We start from the raw sequence: 23,824 nt of genomic DNA on the forward strand, positions 1-23,824 counted from the left end.
GCGGTAGTTGAAGTGAAGCGACTGATTGGCGGATCATCTGGGGTCGCGTGGATATGATTGGACGAGACGGTTGAAGTCGGATCAACAGCTGTGATTAGCATGGGATAATCACATGCATTGACGAGACAGCCGTGTCCGTCCCACTGGATTTGAGTATGGACCGTGCCCGTCCCAATCAAGTGTGTCCGTCCCGGGACACTGTGATTGGCCGACGGCCCGTGCCCGTCCCACTCGAGTGTGACCGCTGCACATGCATATAGTTAAATGAAGTCAAACGAGGGAGACACTAGGAGAGCTACAGGAGTAGGAAGGAACAAGCAGAACAAAGACAACTAACTCAAATAAACTCACTTTCTGATTTCCTTCCTTCTGCTCACATCGACTACAAGCCTCATTCGCCACTCTCAATTGGTTATGAGCCCAAGCTACGCGGACACCGTCAAGCTCGTGGAAGACAACTACTTCCACTGGGAGTTCAACATGCGGGTGAAGCTTTCTCGCAAGGGACTGCTGCCCCACATCATCAGGGCGGAGTTCGACCCGGTGAGCAACCGCACCACGGTCGTATGGAAAACCGACGATCTGAAGGCCCTTGGCGTGATCGCTGGTGACGTCAGCCTCACGTTCCAAGTCTACATCCGTGGTGCAATGACTGCCATGGACGCATGGACCATGCTCCAGGAGCAGTTCAACCGGAACACGATCAAGAACCGACTCCTCGTCACCAAGAAGCTGCACAACATCAAGATGGGGCCTGGTACGCGGCTCGCAACGCATGTGGACCGATTCAAGGAGCTCGTGCTCCAGATGGAGACGATTGGTGAGCCTCTGGACGAGACTCGTTAGTTCGTGCTCCTGCTCGGTAGTTTGACGGACGAGTACCGGATGATCAGCACCGTGCTCGAGAACACGCCGAACATGACGATCTCGTACGCGATCCAAGCGCTCTCTGATGTTGAAACCTCAAGTGGCTCGTGGACTCCGGTGCCAGCTCGCACATGACCAGCGTCCGGGACAAGTTTGTGTCCATGAAGGAGCTGAAGACGACGGTCCGCATCACCATCGCGGACGGTACGAAGATCGACGCGGTTGCAAAGGGCACCGTCGGGTTGAAGCTGATGGGCGGAACGTCGGTTACGCTGTCGGATGTGTTATACATCCCTGAAGTTGATGGAAGCCTCATCTCGGTTGCTAAGCTGGTCGAGAAAGACGTCATCGCGCAGTTCAGCGAGGACAAGTGTGGCTTTCGCTATGGCGACGCTACCGTCATGGAGGCCAAGCGCTGTCGAAACGTCTACAAGTTGAATACAGTGGGGGACGGCATCTCGTAAGGAGCCATGGGCTGTTGTGCACGCCCGTCTCGGCCACATCCCATTCAAGCGCTATGAACAGCTGCTGACCATGGCAGAAGGGGTGTCTCGCGTTACGAATGGTGTCACTAGTAACAACGGCTGCGCAGGCTGCTGCATGGGCAAGATAAGAGCCGACGACTATCCCCGACACCCGGAGCAGCTCGTCAAGAGTGCAGGCGTACTGGATTTGGTGCACACGGACGTGATGGGTCCGATTCAGACCAAGACTCCCGGTGACTGAACGTACGCGGTGGCCTTCATTGACGACTACTCACGCAACGTGACGGTCTACTTCATGAAGGCCAAATCGGAGGTGCTGTCCCGGTTCAAGATCTTCAAGGCAGCAATGGAGAGCGGAACGGGTAAGACGATCAAGCGCCTGCGTTCGGACAATGGCGGCGAGTACACAGGAAAGGCGTTCAAAGCCTACCTCGGCCGCAACGGCATCAAGCATGAGAAGACGGTGCCGTACACGCCTCGGCAGAATGGATTGGTTGGGCGCATGAACAGTTTGGTGGAGATGGCGCGCTGCATGCTCTACGATGAAGGAATCGACAAGAAGTGGTGGGCAGAATCTGTCAACACGGCGGCGTGGATTATCAACCGGATCCCCAACTCAGTGAATGTGAAGACGCCACATGAAATCGTTTACGGGACACGCAGCTGAAGAACATGAAGGTGTTCGGTGCACTTGGCTACGCGCGCATTCCCGACGAGAAGCGCCGCAAGCTGGATGCTAAGGCCTTCAAGTGTCGTTTCGTGGGCTACGAGGACGGTGTCAAGGGATACCGAGTTCTCAACGCGGCGATAGGCAAGGTGCACATCGTGCGCACTGTCAAGTTCATGGAGACGACGAGTCTGCAACACGTGGTGCCCAAGTCGACGACGAGGTCACAGCTATGGAGCCTAGTCACGGTGGATTGCAACCGGAGGAGTCGAAGCAACTCGTGCCAACAGTTGCTGAAGCTGGTGACGTGATCCCACTTCAACGCGACGCGGGTGTAAACGATGCGATTGTGGCATACGGTTCGACCGATCCTATGATTACCCGGTCGCGAGCTCGCCACATTGACGAGACAACGGATCCTGAAGTGGCAGGAGCCCGCAAGACGCAGGTGGTGGCGCCGTCGACAACCAGCACGAAGCCACAGAAGATGACCCGAGGCAGAGCCCAGGTGCGCGAAGCCCAGCTCGCCATTGAAGGTGGCCAAGCGATGGCTGCAACGGAGGAAGTCCCACGGACGTACGAAGAAGCTATAGCAAGTGCGGACCGAGTGGAATGGAAGCGAGCGATTCAAAGCGAGTTGAAGTCTCTTGTCGCCAACAAGACTTGGAAGCTGGTACCGAGACCAGCCCACCAGTGGCCGATCGGCTGCCGTTGGGTATTCGCGTTGAAGCGCAACGAGAAAGGGCAAGTCATTCGGCACAAGGCCCGTCTCGTAGCCAAGAGGTATTCGCAACGACACGGCGTGGACTTCGAAGAGACGTACGTGCCGGTGGCTTACCTGAACTCAATCCGTGCCAAGTTGGCGAAGTGCGCCGCGGATGGATTCGAGATTGAGCAGTGTGACGTCGACACTGCGTTCCTGTACGGCAAACTGGAGGAGGAGACCTACATGGAGCTGCCTCAAGGACTCCGAGACCTGTTGACACTGGCTGAAACGGAAGGTGAGGACAACGTCGTATGCATGCTGCTGCAGAATTTGTATGGACTCAAGCAGCGTAACCAGACGATCGACACTCACCTGAAGCGGATGGGGTTCAAGTCCGCCGACGCTAACCCGTGCATCTATACACGCGGTCAAGGTGACGACGAGTGCATTGTGTGCCTCTATGTGGACGACATGCTGTTTGCCTCGCCGCAGAAAGATGTCAGTGCGTCAGTGAAGGCTGGGATCGCGGAGAAGTTCCGGATCAAGGACCTCGGCCGCGCCCGTTTCATTCGCGGGATCGAGATCGACTACGACATTGAGGGAAGAACGCTACGCATCAGTCAACATACGTACGCCGAGTCGATCATCATGAAGATTGGACAGGAGAACGCGAAGACGTGCTCGTCTCCGGTGGAACCAGGTGTGCATCTGACCAAGGCCAACGAACCGCAGGCCGAAGACGACAAGTCCAAGATGAAGTCGAAGCCCTATCAGTAATTCGTGGGCAGCCTAATGTACCTGGCGTGTGGGACTCGTCCTGACATCGCGGTGGCCGTCGCCAAGCTGAGCCGTTTCCGGGAGAACCCTGGCCAGAAGCACTGGGACGCAGGGATTCTGGTCGTTCCTTACCTGGTGATGACCAAGGACGTGGGCATTACCTACGATGGACTACTAGGGACGGAACTCGTCGCCTACTCGGATGCGGACTGGGCCGGCAACCGTGACAACCGTCGCTCCATGAGCGGTATAATGCTCATGATGTGTGGTGCTCCTGTGGTTTGGCGCTCAACGTTCCAGAAGACTGTCGCGCTCAGCTCAACGGAGGCCGAGTACATGGCGCTGAGCGAATGCGTGAAGGAGTGCGTCTGGATGCGCCGATTGCTGAAGGACATTGGTGCTGAACAAGTGGGGGCTACCGTGATCTACGAGGACAACCAAGGTGCGATGGCCCTGGAAAAGAACGTCGGTTAACAAGCTCGCACCAAGCACATCGACATTCGCTACCACTTCCTTCGTGAGAAGGTGGTGAGCAACGAAGTCGAGCTGGAGTACATCGACACCAAGAACCAGCTCGCCGACTCCATGACGAAGGGTCTGACGTCGAAGACGCTATGCCACTTGATGATGCGGAGCAACGTTGGCCCCAAGCTCGAGACATCAAATTGAGTGGGGGTGTTGTGATTACACTTCGCTGTCTACTCGACGGGGCCCCTGCTACGAGTCTCATGGCCTGCGCGTGGGTGGCGCGTGCCTCTAGGGGGCGGTAGTTGAAGTGAAGCGACTGATTGGCGGATCATCTGGGGTCGCGTGGATATGATTGGACGAGACGGTTGAAGTCGGATCAACAGCTGTGATTAGCATGGGATAATCACATGCATTGACGAGACAGCCGTGTCCGTCCCACTGGATTTGAGTATGGACCGTGCCCGTCCCAATCAAGTGTGTCCGTCCCGGGACACTGTGATTGGCCGACGGCCCGTGCCCGTCCCACTCGAGTGTGACCGCTGCACATGCATATAGTTAAATGAAGTCAAACGAGGGAGACACTAGGAGAGCTACAGGAGTAGGAAGGAACAAGCAGAACAAAGACAACTAACTCAAATAAACTCACTTTCTGATTTCCTTCCTTCTGCTCACATCGACTACAAGCCCCATTCGCCACTCTCAATTTGGACGAGAAGATCTATACAGCGAAGGCTCACCGAGATTTGCTCGTCTCGATCTGCGGGGTGTACGGTCGGTCGCTGGCCGACCTTGTCGTGTTGATTGGAGATAACAGAACCACGAACAAGGCAACCGCCACTTTGCTATGTGTGCCCCTACTTGGGTGTGCCTGCCACAATCTGAACCTTGCGATTACGCAATTCATCAAAGACTAGCCGAAGGCGAACGCCGCCATCGACAGTGTGACCTCGTTAGCGTCTAAGGCGAACCATTTAAAAGCAGCAGCTGCGCTGCGCGAGCTGACCGACCTCATCGCGAGACGAAACAACGATACCCGATGGTCGTCGACGTACCACATGCTCAAGCGCTTCTTTAAGATTGAGCCCGAGCTGAGGCAAGTACATGAAGTGGAAATGCTTCGTCGGACGCAGCTACAGGTGCTACGAGAGTTGATGCCCACGTTGACCAAGTTCGACTCCGTCATGGTTGGGTTGCAGACAACAGACGTCACGCTAACCGCAGCCCGAACCACGACCGACGAGATGCTGGAGGAGTTTTTCGAACTCGCGCGCTACATGGCGCAGGATGCGCACATCGTCCAAAACCCGGTGTTCGAGTCCGCTGTTATGAAGGTACAGATGGACAGAATTGGCGAGCTCTCGGAAGCTGAACGAGCGGCGGTGAAAGTATTTGAAGTTCCGGACCAAGCCCCAATAAGGCAGGCAGTTCAACTGGAGGATTGTGACTACTACAAGGAGCTACAGGAGCGCATAAAGCTGAAACGGCAACGAGTCACGGCGTACGCAAACTTGTGTTTTCTGCTCGGTACATCAGCCTTGGTAGAGAGGCTATTTAGCTCTGCCAAGTGCGTGATGACGGAAAGTTGGAACAGGCTGCGTGCGGTCTTGTTCGAGGTGAGCATGTTCCTGAAAACAAATAGGTCATTCTGGGACAGTCGACTTGTTGCGGAAGCTGTAAAGCGTTTCCACAGTAGTGATAGCTAGAACACACCATCGGCTACTATCAAACAGGCAATTTTCCCTGCGTTCCAATCGAGTATTGCTATATTGCTTGGGTTTGCAGTTGAGTATTGGTATTGGCTTTGCCATGCCAATAGTGTCCTGCCGTTTAATTTTTTAATCCGCAATAAAAGCCACGATATTTTGGGAAGTCACTCCCCTAAGTTATGTGTCCAACACTAGTGAATCCCCATACAAATGCTGAGATAAATCGACCCAATACAAAAGTACGTCATTCGAATGCATACAAAAACCCATTTCAACACAAAAGTCAAGTAAAAGGTTATGGCGATACCGGTATCTGACATCAAACAGGTAGAAACGACAGTTATTTTTAGGGATCACAAGCTATGAATTAGCCTAACGAATCGGCAACAGTATCAGCTTTTCATTGGTATTTTACTTGTGTGTAGATCAATAGTAATGGTAACCTCAACGGTAAACCGTATAATAACCCAGGGTACGAACGTCGCACACCGCCCCAAGATGTGTTGTCAAGACTGATGTGACGACGCCTCGCCAAGCGACCGTGTGACGCGAACGCGTCATCAGTGAGGTTGGCGTGACCTTCACTGTGTTGTACCGCAATCATTCAGGTGATTACGGGACGATGATTACGTCACGGTGATTACGCCATGATTGTGGGTACAGGATTGTGGGTACAAGATGGGCATCGACGTGGCGTTCTCTGATTGGATAAGGTAACTGTGTATCCAGTAGAGAATCCAGTAGGGTGTATCCAGTAAGAGGTATCCAGTAGCAGGCTTAGAGGTAGCACGCGGTTGCGAACTAAGGACCTGAATCGAATCACTTTGCATTTTGCCAACTACTGCTCAAGTGCTCTTCCTTTTGGTTATGAGCCCAAGCCCCGTCTTCCCTGACCAAGACCCCGACTACGCCTTCGCCATGGACGCCGCCCCGACCGCGACCGCCCGCATCAACAAGTTCGACGGAACCAACTTCCACACATGGAAGTTCAAGATGCAGATGGTGCTGGAGGAGCGCGAATTGTGGGAAGTGACGAGTGGGGAAGTGAAGCTCGAGCAGTGCACGACCGCGGCGGACCAAGCGACGTTTCGCAAGAAGTCGCGCAAGGCGCTGGCGATCGTCTGTCTCGCGATGGAGGACTCGCAGCTGCCGCTGGTGCGGTCGGCGAAGGACGCGCATGATGCATGGTCAAGACTCGAGGGACACTTCGAGAAGAAGAGCCTGGCGAACAAGCTCTTTCTTCGTCGACGGTTCTTCACGACAACGATGGACGAAGGTGATGATGTGCTGGAGCACATTAACAAGCTCAAGACGCTGGCGGAACAGCTCGACGCGGTCGGCGCTCCGGTCAGCGAGGACGACTTGGTGATCACGCTTCTTGCCAGTCTGAGCGAGTCGTACCAGTTCCTCATCACGGCGTTGGAATCGCGTTCCGACACGCTGACGTGGGAGCTCGTGACGTCTCGGCTCCTGCACGAGGACATGAAGCGCAAGGAACAAGGTGGCGGTGCTGACGGAACCGCGCACGCTCAAGGTCAAGCGTTCATGACAAGCGACAACGGGAAGCGCAAGGGACGGCAGGCGCAAGCGCAGAGGACGAGCGCCTGTCACTACTGCGGCGAGCACGGACATTGGATCGCCAAGTGTCCGGTGCGGATCCGCGAGAACGGGGAGCGGCAGAGGCCGCAACGAGCGAACGTCGCGCAGGTCGAAGATGACTCTGGCGACTTCCTCTTCTCGGTTGGTGGCGACACGGGTGCCTCCAAGCTGAGCGGCATGTGGCTGGTCGACTCAGGTGCGACGCAGCACATGACGTACTCGAAGGAGTACATGAAGAACTACAAGAAGATCTCTCCGGTGGACGTGCATCTGGCGGACGACGGCGTGGTTCAGGCGGTGGGGAGCGGCGACATCGTGATGTCGATGCAGACACCGCGCGGCATGAAGAAGGGTGTGCTCACGGGTGTGTGGCACATCCCGAAGCTGTCGCGCAACCTGTTCTCCGTCGGCCGCTTCACCAAGGACGTCGGGCCAGTGACCTTCGAGAGCGACGGGTGCTTCGCGGAAACGAAGGGTCTCAAGTGGAAGCTCGGCGCTCGCGAAGGCAAAGGACTGTTCAAGCTCTGCATGACGCCGATGACGCCTGCTGACGAGGCCAATGCGGCAAGCTCGAAGAATCGCCAAGGGGACACCACGTCGTACCTCTGGCACCTTCGACTTGGTCACATCGGCCATGGTGGTCTCGACGCCATCGTCAAGAAGGGCTACGGCACTGGCATCCCAATGACGTCGGTGAAGCAGTGGGAGGTGTGCGACGGGTGCGCACTCGGCAAGCAAACGCGAGTAAGCTTCATGAAGTCGTCGCCGAACCGTGCGAAGCAAGTGCTGGAGGTGGTCCACAGCGATGTGTGCGGTCCGATGCAGACGGCGACGTTCGGAGGCAAGCGCTACTTCGTCACGTTCATCGACGACAAGTCGCACTTCTGCGTGGTGTACCTGCTACGGAACAAGTCGGAGGTGGCTGCCAAGTTCGCTGCGTTCGTCGCGTTGGCTGAGACGCAGACCGGCAAGCGAGTGAAGATGCTTCGGAGCGACAACGGCGGCGAGTACACTTCAGGTGCGATGGCCAAGTTGTGTGCGGATCGCGGCATCGAGCAGAAGTTCACGCCGCCATACACGCCTCAGCTCAACGGAGTGGCCGAGCGAATGAATCGGACGCTGGTGGAGTGTGCGCGCTGCATGCTGGAGCACGCCGGGTTGTCGAAGGAGTACTGGGGAGAAGCGGTGATGACGGCCACGTTCCTCCGCAACCGGTGTCCGACGCGCGCCATCAGTCACGACAAGTCGCCGCACCACGTTTGGACCGGCAAGAAGCCTTTGCTGGCCAACCTCAAGGTGTTCGGGTGCCACGCGTACGTGCACGTGCCGAAGGAGAAGCGGTCGAAGTTTGACGCTCGGTCGGTGCGCTGTCGTTTCCTCGGGTACTCGGAGCACGAGAAGGCGTATCGGTTCGAGGAGATCGAGAGCGGTCGCGTGTTGGTGAGCCGCGACGCGCAGTTCATGGAGGATGTCTTCGACGGTGGGAGACGCGACTACGCTTCGAAGGAGGTGTTGGTGGGTCTTCCGACAGATGATGATGAAGACACCACGGATGAAGAGACTCAGTCCGGATCAGACGAGAACAGAGAAGAAGCTGCGCGGAATCAAGACTTTGAACCCGGCAGCAAGCGACACCCGCGCACGCAGTCGCTCGAGGAAGTCGTGGAGGTTCCGAGTGCCAAGCGGTATGCGGTGCCGAGACGACAGCAGCCGCTGGACGAGATGTCTGCCGCAGCACAAGAGAAGGAAGACTTCGAGGCTGCGTACGTCGTGGATTCAGTGGGAGAGATGCCGACAACATTCAAGTCGGCGATGGAATCCAGCGACGCAGACAAGTGGAAAGAGGCGTGCGACTCGGAGGTGGAGTCGCTCCGCAAGAACGAGACGTGGATCCTGGTGCCACTGCCGAAGGGACGCAAGGCGATCGGCTGCAGATGGGTGTTCCGCGTGAAGGAGAACCAGTCTGGAGAGATCGAGCGGTTCAAGGCGCGATTGGTGGCGAAGGGGTTCTCGCAGAAGTACGGCATCGACTACGACGAGACGTTCGCGCCGGTGGCCAAGTTCACGTCGATTCGGGTGTTGCTGAGTCTGGCGGCCAAGTACAAGCTCACAGTGCACCAGATGGATGTGAAGACCGCGTTCCTCAACGGCTTGTTGGACGAGGACATCTACATGGCGCAGCCGGACGGATATGTGGACGGAGATCGACCCGACTACGTGTGCCGGCTCAAGCGTTCGCTGTACGGCCTGAAGCAGTGCCGCGGATGTGGAACAAGACGATCGACGAGTTCATGTTGAAGCTGGGGTTCAAGAAGTGCGAGTCCGACCACTGCATCTACTTGAAGCGGGACAATCACGACATGATGTTCGTGGCACTGTACGTGGACGATCTGGTACTCGCCAGCAGCAGCGACGGGATGCTGAAGGACACGAAGCAGGCGCTGAGTGACCGGTTCGAGATGACTGACATGGGCCAGCTCAAGTACTTCCTCGGTATGGAGATCGAGCAAGATGTGGCGACTGGGAAGGTGTCGGTGCGGCAGACCAAGTTCGCGAAGGACATTCTCGAGAAGTTCAAGATGGATGAGAGCAACCCTGTGAAGACACCGCAGGATCCGGGTCTGAAGCTGACCAAGGCCATGTGCGAGGGAGGCTGCAAGCACGACGAGACCATGGCGAATGTTCCGTACCGGAACGCCGTGGGCTGCCTCATGTATCTCATGGTGGGGACTCGTCCGGACCTCGCAGCGGCAGTGGGAGTACTGAGCCAGTTCGCAGCGGACCCATGTCCGACACACTGGCAGGCGCTCAAGAGGGTCTTCCGCTACATCCGAGGCACGAAGACGCACGGCCTCGTGTTTCAAGCGAGCAGCGAGGACGGACTGCAAGGCTACTCGGACGCGGACTGGGCCGGCGACATCGAGTCTCGACGGAGTACGAGCGGCTACGCGTTCATGATGAACGGCGGATGCATCAGCTGGCGAAGCAAGAAGCAGCGCACGGTGGCGCTCTCGTCGACGGAAGCCGAGTACATGGCGCTGTCGGAGGCCACGCAGGAGGCGGTGTGGCTCAAGGTGTTTCTGTGCGAGCTGGGCGAGATGGCGAGCGATGAAGCGGTGAAGATCTACGAGGACAACCAAGGCTCCATCGCGTTGGCCAAGAACCCGGAGTTCCACAAGCGCACCAAGCACATCGACATTCGCTACCACTTCGTGCGCGAGAAGGTGGAAGACGGTCAAGTGGTGTTGCAGTATGTTTCGACACTCGACATGCTGGCGGACATCATGACGAAGCCGATCGCGGCGCCGCAGTTCGACGCGCTCAGGACGAAGCTGGGCATCGTGGTCGCTGACGAGTCGAGTGGGAGTGTTGTCAAGACTGATGTGACGACGCCTCGCCAAGCGACCGTGTGACGCGAACGCGTCATCAGTGAGGTTGGCGTGACCTTCACTGTGTTGTACCGCAATCATTCAGGTGATTACGGGACGATGATTACGTCACGGTGATTACGCCATGATTGTGGGTACAGGATTGTGGGTACAAGATGGGCATCGACGTGGCGTTCTCTGATTGGATAAGGTAACTGTGTATCCAGTAGAGAATCCAGTAGGGTGTATCCAGTAAGAGGTATCCAGTAGCAGGCTTAGAGGTAGCACGCGGTTGCGAACTAAGGACCTGAATCGAATCACTTTGCATTTTGCCAACTACTGCTCCAGTGCTCTTCCTTTTAGATGAATTCTTTTGTCTGAAAATTGACCCCAGGAGGGGAACAGCACCACGCATACTACAGTAATTCTCGATGTTTGAAGGCTATGTATTAGCTGATCCATAGCTACAGTGTGACCAAAGAACCGACGTGGTACCGCCTTCTAGCTCATTGCATGCCGAATGTTGGATCTCACCCGCTTCAATCGCTCATTCTCTCTCTTCCGCTTATTCCCAGCCTTGTACATTTTGTTTGTAGCCGTACCAGGAATTCGCTTCGTAATGGACGTCTTCAAATACTTCAACACATCCATAAAGCTCCGCTCTTCATCAATCCTGCCTTCCGCGGACACCGGTCGCAACGCTCGACCATCACTCTCTTGTGTTCCATCGATAGGGTAGGCGGTGTCCACATCGGAGATCACAGCGCGATTCGAGTTGGTGGTCGTGAATGCGCTGCCATCGGAGTAGAGCGTAGCAGCAATGGTGGCAGCAAGGATGTAGACAAGACGCATTCTTGGTCAGTGGTGGGGCGACTGAGGTTGGACGGTGAAGTGGGGTCTCTGTGGTTTTCCGAGCAAAATGCAGAATGGAGTTTCGGATTTTTAGTTTAAGGTAAGGTGCCAGTTGCGTGCCTACAACCAGTTCCATGCCTACTTGTTTTAGCCAATTAGCATTTTCTCCTTGTTAAACTCTCGTAGTCTATTGGTAGATTTTTCCAGCGTCACATGCAGTTCCGGTGATGAGCCTCCTAGGATTTGCATAACATACAAAAATGCGATCAAAAAGAGGCAGGAAACTGGCAGCTCACTCCAAATCAACAAGCTTTTCAAAACAATAACAAGAAGTTCTGCAAATTTTACACGGACCAGCGTGAAGTACATAAATTCAGCCCAATCGCGAAGATTTAGCGGGTGCAATCAGATTTCAGAATGGACAATTCAATGAAAAGTTATGCCACAGCAAGCCCGCAAGTTCGAAGGACGGCACGAAACTGGCAGAAGACCTTACACGGAGCTTTCACAAGTAGACTACAGCGTCGGACAGAATGTAACTGCCAGCACTGAGCGATGGTGAAGAGCATGTCGCTGTACAATTGCATTGCGAACGCTGCGGTATGTCTCAAACATGCGAATTAATACCCGCAGTTGTATTAAAATGCATCTGGCTTTAATATACAGTTTGCCAGTATGCAAATTCCATCCTGGAACAGACAACGTGATCCCATGCGCTGCATTACACCCGTCTCCCGATTTCCTCGCGATCCATTCCGTGATCTGCGATTATGGTGCCGTCAAACGCAATGCTGGGACAGCCTTCCACTTGTGCGTGGCCCACCAGCATCTCTCGCTGCCACCACGGCAGTGCCACAACTAATACGTCATTTAGAAACTCGCCTTCTCGGGAGCAAACTTGACTTCAAGACAATGGTGTGCTCCTTCATGTTCAAGACCGCGGCCTTGGTTTCGGCTGTGCTGGCGACTTTCAGCGGTGCCGATGCGGAGCTGGAAACCGTGAAGCTCAACCACCCGACCGGGTCCAGCGCCGAGGTCTTCCTCTTCGGTGCCCACGTCAAGTCGTTCCGCAGCGTGTTCGACCCGAACATGGACATTCTGTTCATGTCGAACCGCTCGCACCTCGATGGCGTGAACCCCATTCGTGGTGGCATCCCCGTCGTGTTCCCGAACTTCGGCAGCGCCACGGGTTTGCCCAGCCACGGCTTCGCGCGCATCACCAACTGGACGCTGGCCAGCGTTGTGCAGGCCACCGATGAGACCAAGCCCAGCGTGGCCAAGTTCAAGATGGCGGCCAGCGAGGCGACCCGCAAGATGTGGCCCGTTGACTTCGAGCTCCAGTACGAGGTGAAGCTGTGGTCCGCCCAGCTCGAAACTACCCTGAACGTGCACAACACGTTCACTAAGGACATCGACTTCCACGCGCTGCTGCACAACTACATCGCCGTGAACGACGTACGCGACAATGGTGTGGTGGTCAATGACCTCAACGGCGTGGACTACTACGATAAGGTCGCCAAGGCTAACAAGACGGAGACTCGCGACATGATCAGCATCACGGCACAGACCGACAACGTATACAGGAACGCCCCAGTCAAGATCCGCGCTCCTATCAGGGGTGTCAACTTTGACTACACCGTGCAGGTCGAGAAGAAGGGCTCCATCAATGGCGCCGCAACCAAGACCGACGTTGTCGTATGGAACCCGTGGGCCGACCGCGCTAAGACCATGGAAGACTTCGGCCCCGAGGAGTACCTCAAGATGGTCGCCATCGAGCCTGGTCGTGTCAGCGAGAAGCAGGTGCTGCCCGCTGGCCAGACGTACACGCTGCAGCAGACTGTCTCGGCCATCCGATACTCGTAAAGAATGCAAAGTCGTCACCGGTGGTTACAATACCTAGCTGGAAATGAACACGAACGAATGCATACCTAAGTGAAGTTCTTCCGCGTGTTATCAATTGTATTACAGAAGTATTGTAAATGGCTGAACGCGGCACATACACATGCACGTCCACGTAGTATATGACAAATAGCGGCGGCTGTTGCAGCAACTGGGTTGAAGCGTTCATGTCCGACTCGACTCGAATTCTCGAGAGCTCTTTGCAGCGAAAGGATGCTTTCGAACCGAAGTACTGCGAGGTAAAATTCGCATTTTTTTTTACTACTGTAGTATTTTCCCAAGCTTTTTGGTTTTAAGAACATGTGAAGAGTAATTCAATTGTGCACGTATCATTAGAAAGATAACTTGTTATAAGGGTGCGTACTGCACAACTAAATTCCAGCGGAATGGGGCCAATTCCAGCGGAATTTGCATTACAGCGGAATGGCCGATCCGCTGGCGCGTACTGCATGCAATTCTAGCGGAAATTCGAGCATATTCCAGCGGATTTCATCCGCCCGAATTCGGGCAGGCAGCGGATTGATCCAGCGGAATTGAACAGATGGCGCCTTTGCAAAGACTTTTTCTTAGAGAGTGGGTGGACTCCATTCACAAGCGCGTCTCTGTGACTGCCCGCGGGATACTGCTTGCGGAGGCGATGGCAATGCCGAAGGCAGCGAAGAGGGGTGACGTGGCACGGTGGCGGAGTTATCGAATGGAAGCTGTCGCCGCTGTGGTAGGAAGGAAACATGTCATTCAGGTCGATACTCTCAAAGGGAGTTTGGGCCAAGTCCGACAGTACCGTATTTTAGATATCATACTACAGAGAGATCTCACAATTCAGAGCGGAGAGATTTGCGACATAATAATATTATCTTTCTTGCCAAAACTGGCCATATTATGGCCAGTTTTGGCAAGAAAGATCCAAAAATACGCACAAAAGGGTGAAATGGTGCAAAGACAAAATACAACAACACAATTTCAAGAATATGGTGTATGAAGTATGAGATCTCAAATACGGCCCCCTCCACAACTCAATACACGTTGCTTCTGATGCACGCTCTGTTTACGATATTTGACCGTGTAAAATAGCGATCCGTTGGACAGCAAAATCGCGCAAAACGAAACAGTGGATTGCTCATTCCAGCGGGTGAGTCGGTTCCAGTGGATAGAGCTATCCGACGTTTTATTCCAGCGGAACTGCAGTACGCTTTTTTTCACTTTAACGAGTCGTAGTACCGTACACTTTCGGAAAGCTTGTTTTTTTCCCGCAGAAATGGATAATGTGTTTCCACTTCTGCGTTGTCGATCCCATCAGTTTAGTACAGACTCCGTAAAACTTCCGTACACTACAAATGTTCCTCAAAAGCGAGGAATCCTCGCTTTTGCATGTCGAGCGACCTCTGTTTTGGTCGACGCGGTGTGATGACGTCCGCGGGATCTGGCTCCGTACATGTATTCGCTGCATCCCTGACTTGCTGTTGACTGATAAGCGCGGTAAAACGTCCGCTTCAAATCGGGCATCGAGCATCGAGAAAGGTTGGCAACAAGGCGCCCTCGTCCAGCGTCCAAATGCCTCCTCTGCGAAGGTGTGGTTGTTGTCACTGCGGAGCACCGCCGTGTACACGTACCGTAGACGAACTTGCCTCCAAATTGTCGGCGTCACCTTCAAGGCGGCCTTGGTCTGTTTGTCGGTCGGTCGGTCAGTCGGCCAGCCGGACTCCTTCCCCGTACCACAGCCACAGACAGGCCGAAGAGACTGTAGCCAAACTGAAGCGGGCCTCAGGCGGTGCACTGCATTCATCCTCCCAGCGAGGCGCTTGTGTGTGCTAAGAGTTCCTAGCACTCAGAGTGTCTGCCTCCCATCGGCCCGCATATTAACCTGCCACGTATTCCCACAGCATCAGCAAAATGGCAATACAGTGAACCCTGTACAGCATTTGAAACCAATAATTTTGGGAAAACGTCAAAAGGTGTATGCGTTGGGAAAACGTTTGTCAATAGGTGTAGTGGTCGTGGGCGTCACGTCGCGTCATGTCTCATCATACACGTACTGACACACGTTTTGGTTGCCGCGGTATTTCGGCCGAGGTCGGGTCATACAGACCCAGGATCGAGCTTCTAAGCACAGTAGTTTCTTAACGACACGCTCGTTGCGAACACGGTCAACTAATAATAGCATATAGAGCAACTGTACTCGACAACTTCGCTATTGTGGCTACAAGGAACTACCAACGCAAACCGCAAGCGTCTATAGCATGGCTGTACTAGGTAGGTTTTGCATCTGAATTTCGGAGGTGAAGGAACTCTAGTGAGAGCCAACCGGAAGAGAGTGTAGGTATTGTAGAACTGTGGCAACGCTGAGGCCTGGCTACAATGGATAACGACGTTCATTGTAGTCCCTCAGCCGTACAATTCGCTATCAAAGTCATGGACACCACGACCGGGCTAGTTGCATCAGGTAGAAGCCTTCCTAACCCCGGGTTTTATGGATTTGGATCTAAGCCCACACACCAGTCACCGCATTCGTTGCTGATGCAGCTTTATCATGCACCTTAGTGCGCTTGGAACCACATACACATACTGTCATACCGACAACCTAGCATACACCTAATGACACGAGTTAACCGCTTTTGACAAAACGTTTCAAATTCATACACCTTTTGATGTTTTCCCAATAATTTGTACCGACCATCATTCATGCGCGTGCCACACAAATGTTACACCACGAGGTGATGAGCCCATCCCCATTGCGTCAAATCCCTCGCAGAAGGTGGCCTCTCGGTCAATCTCGCTTTATCGCTGTCGAGCGAACTTCTCGCACTAAGCCGGTATCCTACGTTCGCTCATGGCGGTGGACCTCGAGCTGTTGGCAGCAGAGGACGCCGACTTCCTGCTGGACGACTCGACCGCAAGCGACGCGCAGGCGCGCGGCGAGCCAGACGACGCCATGGCCGGCGTCTGGGGCGACCTGGAGGCGCAGGGCGGCGGAGGGGCCCAGGCCGCCGCCGCCTGGTGGGACCTGACGCTCACTGAGGCCAGCGCAGCGGACAAGAAGCCGAACGAAGGCCTGGGCCCCGTGGATCTGCTGCTGACCGAGCAGCAGGCGGCGCTCGCGGCCTTCGTGGAGCCGTCGCGCGCGAGAGAGACCATCTCGCCCGTGGCCATCGAGGCGAAGCAGACGCGCACTAAACTGGAAGCCAACGTTATGAGCAATGCGCTCGCCGCCGCTGCCAGACAAGTTGAAGTGTCGGATGATTCGCAAACGGAGTCGGAGGCTAACGTCATCGCTCCCACGGCCTCAGCAATGCCAACGGCAACGGCAACTCGTGTGACTAGAAACTCGAACAAGAGCAAACAAAAGGCGCCAAAGGCAAAGGTATCAATAGAGTCTCCGGAGCAGAAGGTTGAAGCCGGCAAGAAGGACGCAAGCAAGAAGACGCCCAAGGTGCAACGCAAACGGAAACCCGCAGCAGCGAAAGTCCCCGCGGCTGCGGCAATAGCGAAGCAGGAAGTGAAGTTCACGCCGCTGGAGATCCGCCGCAAACGCAATCGAGAGTCCATGCAGCGTGCAAGACGTCGCCAGCGAGACGACGTGGAGCGGATGAAGTGCACGCTCCAGCAGCTGGAGAAACACTACCAGGAGCTGAACGAGAAGTCGCAAGCGAGACGTCGACGCGCGAGCAGCAGCAATAGCAACAACAGCAGCAGTGCTTTGGCGCTGGAGGCGGATTATTATGCGCTGGCGGATTTATCGCATACGCTCAAGGAGGAGAAGTTTTTGCTGGAGCAAATGCTCGTGGAGAAGCACAAGACCCACCGACGATTCCAGCAGGTGATGGTGGATCGCAAGCAGGAGCTGGAGCTGCAGTGCCCGCTCACCACGGACGACTCGACGCTGTACTCGGACTTTGAATATATCCCCATGACGGAGGACCAGGCGAACGAACACATACGCAACTGCTACCAGCAAATGCGGCTGATGGAGGAGACGGTGAAGCCGATGGTCTCGCACTACGAGGTCCCGGATGGCGACACTTCGGAAGCCGAATCCCCGAGCTCTCCGACTTCTCCTGGCGCTCCGGCACGCCCAAGTAAAGGCAGGCACTGCGTGTTCCCGCCCTCAGCGACGTTCGGGTGGGAAGTTCGTCATGAAGCGAATCCAGATGGGGACTTTTACGTGAGCTTCTCCAAGTTTTTTGCTGGCATCACACCGCAGGAAGCCATGATGGGCAGCTGGACGAGGTACGCCAAGCCCGAGTCGACACCGTTCCGCCGCCAACTGCGCTTTGAGATCTTGCAGGTCATCAACGACAGCACGTACATCGCTGGCTCGGATATTGAGCACCCCGTGCAACACGACAAGGTCATGCGAGTGATTTTCCTGAACTTCCGCATGCAAACGGACAAGGGCTTCGTAATAGGCCGTCACTCCGTGAACCCCACGTCACCTGAAGTTCGCGCGACGGCCGAGAGGGACTCGAACTTTGAGTACGTCGATAACTCCAACTGGGTGGAATTTTCTGCTGAAGAGGACGGCAACACCGGGGAGCCTGGATGTCTGGTCAGGTTCATCGCACGCACGGAGTACAATACGCAGGAGGACATGTACGTTCGTCTCGTCAACTCGATTTCTCGCACTATGATTTGGGAGCAGGCCGTCGTGCCTTCTTCGTCTCTCTCCCTCCTGCCATCCTGATAGTGGCTCACGTCGGCGAGCTATTCCATCTCGTCTTCGTCTCGGTAGCCACCGACCAGCAATTTACTAGCTCATTCTGCTCGGTTGAGTCTGTCCCAGACGAAGAATCCATTCATTAGTCGAACCTGACGTTTTCTGGATAGGCACCACTGAATGCCATCCAGCTTGCGATTCAACTTTGCGTGTTCGCTTGGATGTTCACGCTTTCATTTTGTTTACGTTTTTAAGTAATGAGGCGAGTTCAACCCTCGGTGAACGCGAACACTGGGCCAATATTTAAGTTTTCCCAGCTAAGCAGTCCAAAGATGATGTCGACTGCAGCTTGGATAGCGGCGGATTCTGTGGCATCGACGCTTATCCTGCCCGTGATCCGCACAACGCAGCACTCCTGATCTGATTCTGAGCGCGCACCCTTGAAGTCTGTCCACAGCGACATATTCTCTGCCCAAATTTGTCCTGGCTGTTGCGACGGCTTCGTACTGACCGAGCAGTTGCCTATCGCGTAGCCTGAGTACGTCTTGAGTCGGAACCGTAGATAGTATGAAGTGGTAACCTGCTCTTCCACTCTAATGCGCCTCCTGAACACGTAAGTGTCGTCGTTGATCACCTGGAATACAGTCATGGACTGTGTCGCTGCGTCTACCGGTTTGCGGTAACTCTGCATGGCCAGCTCGTTGTCCCATGTATGCTGCATTGACTGTAGAGCGGTCACGTGATAGAAGGGCTTTTCAAAGGAGAACAGCACCTCGTCGTTCTCTCGATGATGGCGCACCTGCCAACCCAAGAACGGAGGCATTGGTCGACTAGTGGGGTCCATCTGCCTCAGCGCTGCACGCTGTGAAATGGCCTGCAACGTGGCCGTCACCCTCTCGTGCGTCGCCCGGATGTAAGCCCAAACTTCCTCCTCGGTCAATGGGGTCCACGGATCGTGCGCACACTGGTCCTCGAACACGCATTTCCTCATACTGGCCTCTCCGTCCGTCAGGGGCTGGTGAAAATCGTCGTACACGCGCTCCAGCGTTTCCTGAAGCTTGTTCTTCTCGTGTAAGGCTCGTCTAAAGCGGAAGTTCTCGTCCTTTAGCCGCGCCCCCTCTTCGACCAGTTTGACGTACTCTGAAGACGCCACGTCCGAGGAGGCATCAAATGTAAAGCTCCAGACTCGTTTGGCAGCTGTATAATGCCGCGGTTCACGGTCTCTTGGTATCGAACCTCTAGACGATGCACAGTCTCGCGAAGCCTCTGCATGGTCTCCTGTAATTCCATCCAACACGCAAACACGTACGTCAGCTCAACTAGCGAGATTAGAAGAGAACGTCGCCTCCAACATCCACATACCCTCTCTTTCTGGCGCGCCAACCGCATTTGGTCTCGGTTCTTCCGCCTCCGTCGCGACCGCGGGGACAGTTGCTCGCTCGCTTGTTCGTCGTGTTTGGCCTCGCTGTCATCGGAGACCACCGGTGAGGACAGCGGCGTAGCCGCGCGGTCGTTCGGAGGGAGTTTCTCCTCGCCATCGCTCCGCTCTGGAGACTCCGGCGAAGCCTTTGTTCTGGCGGAGACGGCTTCTGATCCAATTGTAGGCGCCATCCGGCACAACTTCGTATGAACCAGCCAGAAGGAGGATTTACAAGCAAAGCGGAGGTCTAGGGTGGGCTACACTGACGATAGGGACAGCCATCTCAAGGCGGCACGGGACCAATTTGAACTGCTTATGCGCGTCCCCACCATAATTTGAGCGGCGTGGATTTGCCTGCTGCCATCCTGCTTTGGCGTGTTGCTTGTTGCTCATTGCCTGAAAACACACCGCATTCCCTGCTATTTTCTAGCCGATAACCCGAAAGTTATCATAATAGGATATTAGCGAGGACAACTTGTCCTTACGTTGTGGAAATACAGTGTAGGAGTTGTTGTACATGTGGCTCAATAGTAGCTTTGTTTATGATAAACCTCTTCAAGCGAATCTGCAGTGCTCGTGCTCAGACCCACACGCAAATCACCACTGCACGATGGACACGTTAATGAAGGCGGCGTACCGCTCGGGTACATGTAGGCAGCGCTGGGCGAAAGGTGACGCTCTTCGCGGCCAGGCGATGACGTCCTCGCCAAGGAGGAACCCAAAGCTTGAAATGACCACTCCTCGTGGGTTGTCATTTAACGCTGCATGCTAATTCAAGGTAGTTCTTCACTTAGCAATCACTCAAGGATGGTAATTGCAGTACTGAAGGGGAAATCTGCATTATCAAACCAATTGCACTGCTTGAAAAAGATTAACGTTTTAGATGTTCTACTCTGTAGTCGTCAACGATACTCACTCGTTTGAGATACGGTCTTGCTAGCGACGTCCTCCAAGTAAATCGATCTGCAAGTCAATCCTGAAGAGTGGGGGCGTCAGAATATCCTGCGTCCACTGACTCATGAATCGTAGCATTTGTTGAGTTGAATAGTGCGTTCTCCCGACCGTGGCAGATGTCGAGGAATCCTCGAGTAGGATACATGTTGGTCTCCCAAAGCATGAAGGACGACACTTTCTTGTCGAAACCGACGTCTGCCAGCTTGAGAGATCCGCGCGGTGAGCTGTCCACGGTCACATGTTCGCCTTGGCATTGACTCTCCGTGTAGAGTGCAATCTGTGATGAGTCCTTCAACGCCAACCAGGAAGCGTAAGAGCCCTCGTTGCTGAAGCACGAGTCCAACGAGTAGCAGCGTTGCGCTATGTCGAACCGGAAGTTCCTGTAGCTGTTGCCTGCACTGAGTGCGAGCTGGTTCTTTGCCGCCTGACAGGAAAGACCAGAAAGCACTAACAGCAGCGCTAACAAAGCTGGCAAGTGTACCGTCGTCATCAGCTTCTTGCTTGGTTGTGAGAAATTGAGAATGGCCCGACGCAGAATGCTGCCGACCGATGCACCTCCGGATATGAGGTGCTAGATTTAAAGGCCGGTTTGTTCGCTCGCTCGTTCGATGCGCCGAATATATTGTTCCATATTGTCTGCTTCTTATAGAATGTTACTTAAACGTGTGCACGAATTGTGAGGTTTGTACATTATCAATGTATGAATTGTATTGTGGGCCCAACTAATTGGGTTAACATCAAATTTGTTCTACTCATTTCACAACTATCGGCCTAGTTGGCCGGTGGTGCATTTACGTAAATGAAGTACACGCTTTTAGGCGCTAATACTGTCAGGCGCGCCATTGATCGTACCCTTGACAGATGCATCCACTTGAATTCCCGAGAACGTCCAGTCAGAAACAACGTTGGGGTTCACCTTGATGTCGTACAGGTTCGTAGCCGTGCCGGTGAGTCCAGACACCGTCACACCCGTGATCTGCGCCTGACTGGTGGGTGCACCAGTGTAGCCTCCTTGCTGCTTGCTGTAGTCCGCGCGCACAACGACACCGTTCTTGACGTTCGACAAGTCGTTATCGATGAACTTTACGTCGGTAACAAGACCCTTGAGCCCGATAATAGTCTTAATGCGGAGGCCGTTGTCGCTGTCGATGATGTGGTTGCCCTCGGCAGTGAGACCCTGGACCGTGGTCGTCTTGTCAACCGTGTTCCCGCCAAGAGATCCGATGGAGATACCATGGCTGTTGTAGCAGTAATTCTTGCTGAAGATAGTGTTGGTGCTGGACTGCATGGCAAGGCAGTCGTCCTGGTTGTAGATCGTGTTACCCGTGATGGTAATGTGGTCGTTGCAGCTCAGGTCGAAGCCGTCCGTGTTGGTGGCGACACCGTTGCCAGCCTTGGAATCTAGGGTGAGGCCGCTGAGAGTCGTGTACTAATGCTGAACGTGCGATACGGCGAGTCCTTGACGGTGAAACCGGACAACGTTGAGTGGGTGACCTTGTGCACCTGGAAGAAAACTGGGCGGGTGGTCGCCTGGCCCTGCTTCCAGTACCAAGGACCCTGCCCGTCCAGCGTGCCGTCGCCCTTAACTATAAGCTCCGTTCCGCTAAGCATCACAAGAGGTCCGTTCCACTTCTGTGTTCCGAACGTAGTTGTGCCCGTAAATTCAATGGTGGCTCCGTTCTTGGCGCCGCTCAGATCCAACGTCACGCCAGCAGGAACAGTAAGAGGACCGACGGTGACAGTGCTGCAGGACGAAATGTCCGTGCCCGTCTTGTAGGTACCAGTCAGGTTACAGTTGCTACTGCTAGTCTACTGCTGCTGTTGTTGCTGTTGGCTGCCTTCGTCCTTTTGCTGTTGTTGCTGCTGGCTTCCTTCGACTTGCTGCTCCTGTCCTTGTTGTTGCTGTTGCTGACCGTGCTTGGCGCCGTCGGCTGCTTGGCGCATCATGGGCGAGCCATTGACAATTGCCGCCAAAAAGGCAAAAGTAGCAATCGCCGCGGTCAGCTTCATGATGATGCTTGGGCTTTGGCTTTGTGGCTTTGTTGGTGTGCTTCTCTTGAGGCGAATTTGAAAGTGAGGGCTAGGGTGCCGCTCGATGAGGCAGACAATGGCTGCTTCGTATGGCTCGCGTGATCAAGGAGGCTGGCCTAGAAGGATCTAACATGGCGCAACACCGACTTGAAGAAGGCTGAGCCGATCCACTTTATTCGTGCAGACGACTACCGTACAATCAGACTTGCATTGACACGTCGCCTGCTGCGTTCATCTCGATCCGGATGCATCGAAAAACGTGGACAGCCAGCGGCTTGGTGAAGTTGCCACTGCACGATAATACATGCAGGTATGTAGTCTGTGGCTTTAGCTAAGAAATTAAGACATACGGAAGCGAATGGTGTGCTGTTGTTTCTGTATTAAACTGTACACGTGCACGCGTTGATTACTTTTTAAGGTTGTCAACACAGGAACAAGTGTTTCTGCGGAAAGAGGCCCCGCCTCACCTCGTCGTGCCGATGAAGTCCACGCAGGGCTAACGGGTTCTTCCGATTAAAGTACCCGGTAGATTTTATTTGTGATCGTATACGGAACTGATCAGATCGGAACAGGTGTCTTATCTTGGTTTTTGTATGGGCAAAACATATTACGGCAGTGAGGAGCGTAGCCATAGCAAACCCGCGCGGTATTTGCGGAGGCGGGCCCAGCGGCGAGCATTCCAGCGAACAGACCCGTTGCCGCAACTCGGAGTTAGTTTTCTTTATGCGAGAGTCTGGGGTGCAACCCCAGAACACCTACTAGGAGATCTGTTCAAGTCTCTGATCAGTTCCGTATACGATCCAATCCGGAAGTCCTGGAACATGGTATATTATCGCCTATAATACCTTTCTACATACCAAAGCCAAGTATAATGATTTCCCATTAGTACACTCTCCTATTATATTACCCCTTTTTCAGGGTATACTATTACTATAATACCGCTACACTAATCCGTGCTTAAGCACGGAGAAGCTCTGGATTTTATCATGTAGTTTTGATTCTAGGTTTGATTCTAGGTTAATTTATCTTAAATGTGCCTAGCAGCTCTGCCCGAGGTTCTTTGGTTAGAGCGAAGTATCCTTAAATTTCAGCAGTTGGTGTTTTTTGTCTTTATTCGGGTTTGCTACCAAGTTCCGAAACCATGAAAGCATGCACTGGCAACTATCTCAAGCCCTTACGCGAGCATGTACTGGTCACTCGCTATGCCTTAGCTATCTTGCAATAATATGCAGCCGAAACGTCAAGGCTTGAATGCGGCGGTAACGGTACGTATGCACGTGCAGAATGGTTGAAACGAGCACGTGCAGAATGGTTGAAACGAGACCAGCATCGTTTGAAGACTTCAACGACACCCACGACTTTAAATTGAAGTCG

The 23,824-nt window shown here is 54.3% G+C and overlaps 10 protein-coding genes across 10 annotated transcripts; 3 read left to right on the forward strand and 7 right to left on the reverse strand.

Annotated features, from left to right (window-relative positions):
• Window positions 1-5,412: 5,412 nt before the first annotated feature.
• PHYSODRAFT_462453 (hypothetical protein) lies at window positions 5,413-5,607 on the forward strand (the record flags this gene model as incomplete). The annotated part of the gene is made up of 1 exon (XM_009530126.1): window positions 5,413-5,607. A coding segment is annotated over one exon (195 nt), but the record flags the coding sequence as incomplete, so codon positions are not given.
• Window positions 5,608-6,625: 1,018 nt separating this feature from the next.
• On the reverse strand, window positions 6,626-7,160 carry PHYSODRAFT_506482 (hypothetical protein; the record flags this gene model as incomplete). Its single annotated transcript, XM_009530127.1, has 3 exons — window positions 6,626-6,647; window positions 6,754-6,822; window positions 6,907-7,160. The coding sequence occupies 3 exons, from the start codon at window positions 7,158-7,160 to the stop codon at window positions 6,626-6,628; spliced, it is 345 nt and encodes a 114-aa protein (XP_009528422.1).
• A 1,197-nt stretch (window positions 7,161-8,357) lies between these two features.
• Window positions 8,358-8,738, reverse strand: PHYSODRAFT_506211 (hypothetical protein; the record flags this gene model as incomplete). Its single annotated transcript, XM_009530128.1, has 2 exons — window positions 8,358-8,478; window positions 8,515-8,738. 2 exons carry the CDS (start codon window positions 8,736-8,738, stop codon window positions 8,358-8,360), a joined length of 345 nt encoding a protein of 114 aa, XP_009528423.1.
• Window positions 8,739-8,879: 141 nt separating this feature from the next.
• PHYSODRAFT_507809 (hypothetical protein) lies at window positions 8,880-9,302 on the reverse strand (the record flags this gene model as incomplete). Its single annotated transcript, XM_009530129.1, has 2 exons — window positions 8,880-8,988; window positions 9,043-9,302. 2 exons carry the CDS (start codon window positions 9,300-9,302, stop codon window positions 8,880-8,882), a joined length of 369 nt encoding a protein of 122 aa, XP_009528424.1.
• Window positions 9,303-11,144: 1,842 nt separating this feature from the next.
• Window positions 11,145-11,495, reverse strand: PHYSODRAFT_286184 (hypothetical protein; the record flags this gene model as incomplete). Its single annotated transcript, XM_009530130.1, has 1 exon — window positions 11,145-11,495. The coding sequence occupies one exon, from the start codon at window positions 11,493-11,495 to the stop codon at window positions 11,145-11,147; it is 351 nt and encodes a 116-aa protein (XP_009528425.1).
• A 912-nt stretch (window positions 11,496-12,407) lies between these two features.
• PHYSODRAFT_508399 (hypothetical protein) lies at window positions 12,408-13,358 on the forward strand (the record flags this gene model as incomplete). The annotated part of the gene is made up of 1 exon (XM_009530131.1): window positions 12,408-13,358. One exon carries the CDS (start codon window positions 12,408-12,410, stop codon window positions 13,356-13,358), a length of 951 nt encoding a protein of 316 aa, XP_009528426.1.
• A 2,863-nt stretch (window positions 13,359-16,221) lies between these two features.
• PHYSODRAFT_428776 (hypothetical protein) lies at window positions 16,222-18,063 on the forward strand (the record flags this gene model as incomplete). The annotated part of the gene is made up of 2 exons (XM_009530132.1): window positions 16,222-16,656; window positions 16,726-18,063. Coding segments are annotated over 2 exons (1,773 nt in total), but the record flags the coding sequence as incomplete, so codon positions are not given.
• A 250-nt stretch (window positions 18,064-18,313) lies between these two features.
• Window positions 18,314-19,335, reverse strand: PHYSODRAFT_506410 (hypothetical protein; the record flags this gene model as incomplete). Its single annotated transcript, XM_009530133.1, has 2 exons — window positions 18,314-19,183; window positions 19,264-19,335. 2 exons carry the CDS (start codon window positions 19,333-19,335, stop codon window positions 18,314-18,316), a joined length of 942 nt encoding a protein of 313 aa, XP_009528428.1.
• Window positions 19,336-20,489: 1,154 nt separating this feature from the next.
• On the reverse strand, window positions 20,490-20,786 carry PHYSODRAFT_436124 (hypothetical protein; the record flags this gene model as incomplete). The annotated part of the gene is made up of 1 exon (XM_009530134.1): window positions 20,490-20,786. A coding segment is annotated over one exon (297 nt), but the record flags the coding sequence as incomplete, so codon positions are not given.
• A 447-nt stretch (window positions 20,787-21,233) lies between these two features.
• On the reverse strand, window positions 21,234-22,429 carry PHYSODRAFT_250266 (polygalacturonase; the record flags this gene model as incomplete). The annotated part of the gene is made up of 3 exons (XM_009530135.1): window positions 21,234-21,834; window positions 21,861-22,163; window positions 22,233-22,429. The coding sequence occupies 3 exons, from the start codon at window positions 22,427-22,429 to the stop codon at window positions 21,234-21,236; spliced, it is 1,101 nt and encodes a 366-aa protein (XP_009528430.1).
• Between the last annotated feature and the right edge of the window lie 1,395 nt (window positions 22,430-23,824).

The sequence above is a fragment of the Phytophthora sojae genome (genome assembly GCF_000149755.1).
Source record: "Phytophthora sojae unplaced genomic scaffold PHYSOscaffold_5, whole genome shotgun sequence".
In the NCBI taxonomy this organism is placed as follows: Eukaryota; Oomycota; class Peronosporomycetes; order Peronosporales; family Peronosporaceae; genus Phytophthora; species Phytophthora sojae.